This window comes from Calliphora vicina, chromosome 1, assembly GCF_958450345.1.
Source record: "Calliphora vicina chromosome 1, idCalVici1.1, whole genome shotgun sequence".
Lineage (NCBI taxonomy): Eukaryota > Metazoa > Arthropoda > Insecta > Diptera > Calliphoridae > Calliphora > Calliphora vicina.
In genome coordinates, this window is record NC_088780.1 from 32,070,582 (window position 1) to 32,077,067 (window position 6,486).

At 34.2% G+C, this 6,486-nt stretch overlaps 2 protein-coding genes across 2 annotated transcripts; one reads left to right on the top strand and one right to left on the bottom strand.

The window, feature by feature from the left end:
• The first annotated feature begins 42 nt into the window (after positions 1–42).
• On the top strand, positions 43–3,387 carry CCT3 (chaperonin containing TCP1 subunit 3). Its single transcript, XM_065507601.1, has 4 exons — positions 43–196; positions 259–320; positions 447–946; positions 1,974–3,387. Exons 1-4 carry the CDS (start codon positions 163–165, stop codon positions 3,010–3,012), a joined length of 1,635 nt encoding a protein of 544 aa, XP_065363673.1. The 5' UTR covers positions 43–162; the 3' UTR covers positions 3,013–3,387.
• Positions 3,388–3,663: 276 nt separating this feature from the next.
• On the bottom strand, positions 3,664–4,955 carry Mettl4 (Methyltransferase like 4). The gene has a single exon (XM_065507613.1). The coding sequence runs from the start codon at positions 4,806–4,808 to the stop codon at positions 3,720–3,722; it is 1,089 nt and encodes a 362-aa protein (XP_065363685.1). The 5' UTR covers positions 4,809–4,955; the 3' UTR covers positions 3,664–3,719.
• Between the last annotated feature and the right edge of the window lie 1,531 nt (positions 4,956–6,486).

Here is a 6,486-nt window from a genome sequence, read left to right on the forward strand (position 1 = left end):
AAAATTACTGTTCAGTGGTTTGTAAACATAACCTCAAAACACTCACGTCATTTGAAAACATTTTTTTTTCGCAAAAGAGGGGTGCCGCAGAGTAGATCACATACAAAGCACGAGTTTTTCTTATTGTTTTAATAGACATTTTCAAATAAATTTTAAATAAAAATGTTTGGTGGAGGACAGCCCATATTGGTTTTAAGTAAGTTTTTCGCAAATTTCATGGAAAACTTGTGAAATTTATACATTTTCTTTCTTTGTTAGGCCAAAATACTAAAAGAGAGTCTGGCCGCAAAGTGCAGCTGGAGAATATAAATGCCGGAAAGGTAAGTTCATTTACATTAGTATGTGCGAGTGTGTGGGTTTGCTTGTCGTGACTCATGAAAAAGCAGCCCCAGCATGACGGTACGACCATCTGTTGTGATATTAATTGATTTTTTTAAAATCCTTAGGCTATTGCCGATGTCATCCGTACCTGTTTGGGTCCACAAGCCATGTTGAAAATGTTGATGGATCCCATGGGTGGTATTGTCATGACTAATGATGGTAATGCTATATTGCGTGAAATCACCGTACAACATCCAGCTGCCAAGAGCATGATCGAAATTGCTCGCACTCAAGATGAAGAGGTTGGTGATGGCACCACCTCCGTTATTGTATTGGCTGGTGAAATGTTGGCTGCTGCTGAACCTTTCCTACAACAACAAATTCATCCAACTGTCATTATTAGAGCTTATCGTGAGGCTTTGGAGGATATCATTAAGCACTTGCAAACCGATTTGAGCGTCCAGTTGGATATTAACAATAGGGAGAAAATGGCTGAAGTGGTGAAAGCTTGTGTCGGTACTAAATTCATTGGTAAATGGTCTGAGTTAGCTGTTAAGATTGCCTTGGATGCCGTGCAGACTGTAACATTGAATGAAAATGGCCGTTTGGAAGTTGATATTAAGCGGTGAGTGAGAATATTGTGTATTATAGAGGAAAATATTGGACAAGGTTTATATATATATGTTAGGGTTCCCTGATACCTGATTATGAGTCATCAGGGATGATAAATTTAGTACTAATGCAAATTTTTTTAGGCAAAAAATTTCCTTTTAAGTTATTGTCGTAATTTTTGAAATTCATAAAAATGTGTGATTTGTATGCAGTTGAATAAAATGCTACTAAAATTTTTAATGGTTTTACAAAATCTGCTTCACTGTACACATTTTTGAGCAGACGAGTAACAGTTAATTGACAGATCTATCGCAATAGATTTATGTATTAAAATGTGTAAAGAAGTTCGAGGCTTCGTTTTATATTTAATGCTTTATTTACGAGCTCTACAAAGCTTAGCAAACTAAAAGTGGCACATTTTATATTACTTTGTATTCTAATAGGTTGGTCACATGTATAATTTGTTTATATCATTTTACAATCGGATCAACCTCACTGCGTAGGATTTGAACGGAATTATAAAGGTTTTGGGAGAAGCATATGGTAGGAAACTATAGGTGGAATGTTGTGAAGAAGATAACTGAAAATATTTATAAAAAAAGAATTAACGTTCATTTCTAATGTTCTGTTTTAATTCTTCATAAATATCTCTAAAGTTTGATGGGTTTTTGCAAAAGTGATTTGTTTATATCCCAGAAATTTGTGGGCGATTTAAAATAGCAATCTAAGTTGGACTATAGCGGATATATTAATATATCAATCATGTTTGTAAGTTTTTGGGGGGACACAGGGACATGGATATATCGACTTTACTTTATGGGGTCGCAAATGAGAAATGTGGAAATTACAGACTTATATCGTCATCTAAAATGTAAAATAAAGTAACATCATTCCATAAATTTTCGAAGTGATGGCCAAAAATCCATTACAACTGCAAAATTATCTAAAAAAAAACTAAGACCTTAATATTACATGTTATAATACTAAATTAAATATGTTAAAAACATTCCAATAATTATTATTTTTTCATTCCATTGCAGTTATGCTAAAGTTGAAAAGATTCCCGGCGGTGCCATCGATGAATCGTGTGTGTTGAAGGGTGTTATGATCAATAAGGATGTTACCCACCCAAAAATGCGTCGTCATATTGAAAATCCACGCATTGTCTTGCTCGACTGTTCGTTGGAATACAAGAAGGGTGAAAGTCAGACCAATGTTGAGATTATTGGCGAACAGGATTTCACACGCATGTTGCAAATCGAAGAAGAGTTTGTACAACGTATTTGTGCCGATATCATTGCTGTCAAGCCCGACATTGTATTCACCGAAAAGGGTGTTTCCGATTTGGCTCAACACTACTTGTTGAAGGCTGGCATTACAGCTATTCGTCGTTTGCGTAAGACCGATAACTTGCGTATTGCTCGTGCTTGCGGCGCCACCATTGTCAATCGTACCGAAGAGTTGACCGAAAAGGATGTTGGCACCGGTGCTGGTCTCTTTGAAATCAAGAAAATCGGTGATGAATACTTCACCTTCATTACAGAGTGCAAGGATCCTAAGGCTTGCACCATTTTGTTGAGAGGCGCCTCCAAGGACATTTTGAATGAAACTGAACGTAATTTACAGGATGCTTTGCATGTGGCACGTAATTTGGTTTTGGAACCACGTTTGGTAGCCGGTGGTGGTGCCATTGAAATGGCTTTGTCACAACTCTTGACCCGCAAACAGTTGAAGGGCCCCTACACCGCTGTCGCAGAAGCTTTGGAAATCATTCCTCGTACTTTGGCTCAGAATTGTGGTGCCAATACCATTCGCACCTTGACTGCCTTGAGGGCTAAACATGCCTCCCACTCCGGAGATGGTGTGTGTGCCTGGGGTATTGATGGAGAATCTGGTGAGATTGTTGACATGAATGTTAAGGGCATTTGGGAGCCATTGGCTGTTAAAATGCAAACCTATAAGACCGCCGTTGAGACTGCCATTCTTTTGCTGCGTATCGATGATATTGTTTCTGGTTCCAAAAAGAGGGGTGATGGCATCACCAATCCCGCTGCTGCTGCTGCCGGTGGTGAACAATAAACATCGTCAATTTGTTCTTACTTATGTATTAATTCATACTATTTTTGCTATAATTTATCTATTAATATTTTATGTTTTAATATTAATTTCTCTTTCCTTTAAATCACAATTCAAACAAAACAAAAAATGGATCAAAAACTCACACTGCATTTAATGAGAAAAACATTGTAAAACGTTAGAAACTATGTTTCTTTACGTAAAGCCGTAAAAATTAAATTTTAGGCTTTAAAATCACCCCACACACTATTTTTCTTTTATTTTACTTTTTGTTAAACTCTATTTACTCGGCGCTTAAGCTTATGTTCTCTCATTAACATTTATATAATGGAAATAATAAAAAAAACAACAAAAATTACAAGAAAGTGAAAATCAAAATGTTTTTTATATATTAAAATGTAACACAAAGAGAAAATACCGATATAATATAGATCTAAAGAGGTAAGAATTTTTAACAAAGAATAGCATAGCTTCAATAGTTAAAACAAAGTACAAATTTCCTTTCAAAACGAGTTAGAAAATAAGTCCACTGGTTAGTGCATGACATTTGTTTAGCTTCTTGTTATTTATTATCTAATTCTAAAAGAAGAGGTGAATAAATTACAGAAAATTTATCGATAACATTTATATAGAAAAAAGTTCACCAAACATAAATTTGTTTCTAATCGAAATCAGTTTATTTAATAAAATTTGTACAAACAATTCTTAAACTAATTTTCTTTAACCATTTCCACACCACCTTCCGCCTCGTACAAACGTTTATCCATTAATTTTAAAACTTCCAAACCAATTGAGGTGAATTGAGGCTGTAAATAACGGGCAAAAATTTCTAAACCCTTAAAATTCTCACTACTCGGTAGAAATTTCTTTAGCCATTCCACTAAGGGAGGTTTATGAGAGTGTATAATACTGGGTATACTTATCAGGAAATCCACCATTGTGAGCTCTTTCAATTCTAATAAATCTCTATCTTTATGACAGGCTATATACACCAATTCATAGGGTTGTTTAAAGCCCTCCGGTTTGGGCGGACTTATCAATTCACCAGCGGTGTTTATTTTAAACCATTTTAAAGTGTGTACCAATTGTAGATTCCAGTACGGCAGGAACTCCTGTTCTAGAGCTTGGCGGTGTTGTAGGGCATTGGTGCACCACAGTACCACCAAGGTGTTGGTATGTATGAGTTGAGGTATGGGCATCTTTTTTAGGGTGTCATTGTCAAGCATTTGATAGGCTAACGAAGTGTTGACTTTTTTCAAACGTTTAATGTATTTATTTTGCCACGGCATATCCATAGTTATTAAGTCATATGTTTCTAGCTCTAGCAGTAATTTGGGTAAATCTTCGATATTGTAATTAAGGAATTTTGTTTTGGGGGGAATAATATAATCTTTTTTGTCAAATTGGGTTATTTGGAATTCATTTGTGGCGTTTGCCCCACGAAACTGGGGAAATTCTTGTTGCTCCTCCCATAAACGTGGCAGATCTTCACAGTTCTCTTGTGGTGGTAAGAAATTGTTTTGTATTTCCTTAAGAAATGGCTGCAATTTGAAGATTTCTTTAAGTGTAGCATCATTTTCCGTTTCCGCTTTTCGTTTTCTATTAAGGTTTTTGATTTGTTTTGAACTGAGGGAAGTTTCCAAAGCAAAGGCGACCGGTTTGGGTTTAAAATTGAATAGCTGCTGTTTTAACGAATATGATTCAAGGTTGGATTCTGAGTGTTGTTGATAGAGATCTTGAATTAATTTATGATGATTTAAAAATACACAAATTTTATTATCAATAGCGATATTTTGCATGTTTCTGTTGTGGTAGACTAATTCCAAAAGTTAAGTTTTATTTTTTTAGTGTTGTAACCAAGTGGTTACTTATGCTAAACAGATACAAGTAACCATTTATATACATATTTTTAGTTGAAACTGTTTTTTTGTGTAATACATTAGAATAAAAAACTTTCAAGAACAACGTAAGACAAATGAAAGATCCACTTTTTTTTAACGTTTTTTATTAATTTTATTTTCTTTAATATTCTTAATTATAAAATCCACAACTTCTAGTTTATTAAAGCTTTCACTCGTGTATATTATAGGATTATTTTTATTTGTCTGTGGTATAAAATACAAAATTGGATACATGGTGTTATCCCACTCCAAAGGTATACAATTCAAACGCGAATCAATTTTTAAAACTTTTACCGCAAACCTTTCCATTTCATGAGCAATCTCCTCCAAAAGTTGTAAAAACTGTTGCGTATTTTCGGTATTCGAATAATAAATTACCAAACAGATATCCTGCTTAATTGAAGCAATAGATAAATTTAGACTGTCTGCTATACAAGTTTTAACCAATTTACCATCGTTTTTATTGGGCCAAGGTTCCGATATATATAATTCTCCATTAGTTAAACTATAGGCAAAGTAGAACAGAGAGGCAGCAGTTTTGAAATCCTTTAATACAAATTTGTTGCGATTAAGATCTATACCAAATACTTTAGGTATCATTGATTTAGTAGCAGAGTTTTTGATGAAATCTTGGGGTTTCCATAAGGGATTTATTACATCAATATCTTTATAATCAGCTATAAAATATTCTCTAGGGCTAGTGAGATTCATGGCTACCTGGTAAATCTGATCTATCCACTTTATATGATGAGATGAACATTTGTTATTTTCAAAATTCATAAATGCTATAATAATATAACGATTGCTTCTAAGAAAAGCTTCATGCTCAAACACTTTTAAATAATGATGACAATTGTCTTGTAAATACTGCTGCAAGTTTTCGAAATCTATATTAAAGTCAGCTTTAACATTTAAAGGCTGATAACAATGTTTACTTAATTCTCTTTGTTTTTGTAGCGAAAATGTTTTAGGATCTTGAAGATAACTTATAATGCCGTTAATAATATTTTCCTCTGTATAGGTTCCTATAAGGGGATCCACAAATTTTGTTTTATCATTGTGGGGTATCAGTATAAGACTGGGATAACTTGAGATGCCCAATTCGAAAGGTATATAATTTTGTTCACCATTTATGTAAACAACATCTACGTTGTAAGCCTGCAACTTTTCAGCTACATTTTCAAAGTTGGGTTCATATTCCAGATTAAGCTCAGTATAATCTTCTAAATTTATTATTAGTAAAACATTTTTTAAGCTGTTTGTTACCAATTCCTTGTAGTTATCATAAACACAGATTTTAACAAGGCTCGAATTATTTGATTCTGGCAGGCATTGCGACGTAAAAAGGCTGCCTTTTAAAAGTTGTTCACATAAATTCGTTAGACTCTCCAGAGTTTTTTCGCTATTGTTGTGTTCATGCACACGCTTTTCTGCATCTATGGCAAAAATATTGCTAGACACCTTCTCCGGACTTCCTATACTGCAAAACGAATCTATAGCATGCCATCTGCAGTTCATTACATCTATGTCCAGCATATCACCTGCTATAAATTCAATGCGCTCACCATATTTTAAT

Bases quoted from the DNA above. Each gene is read 5' to 3' on its own strand.
- CCT3 (XM_065507601.1), top strand. From the start codon at position 163: ATGTTTGGTGGAGGACAGCCCATATTGGTTTTAA. The intron at 197-258 runs GTAAGTTTTTCG...TTTCTTTGTTAG, and splicing joins ACAGCCCATATTGGTTTTAA to GCCAAAATACTAAAAGAGAG. The intron at 321-446 runs GTAAGTTCATTT...TAAAATCCTTAG, and splicing joins AGAATATAAATGCCGGAAAG to GCTATTGCCGATGTCATCCG.
- Mettl4 (XM_065507613.1), bottom strand. From the start codon at position 4,808: ATGCAAAATATCGCTATTGATAATAAAATTTGTGTATTTTTAAATCAT.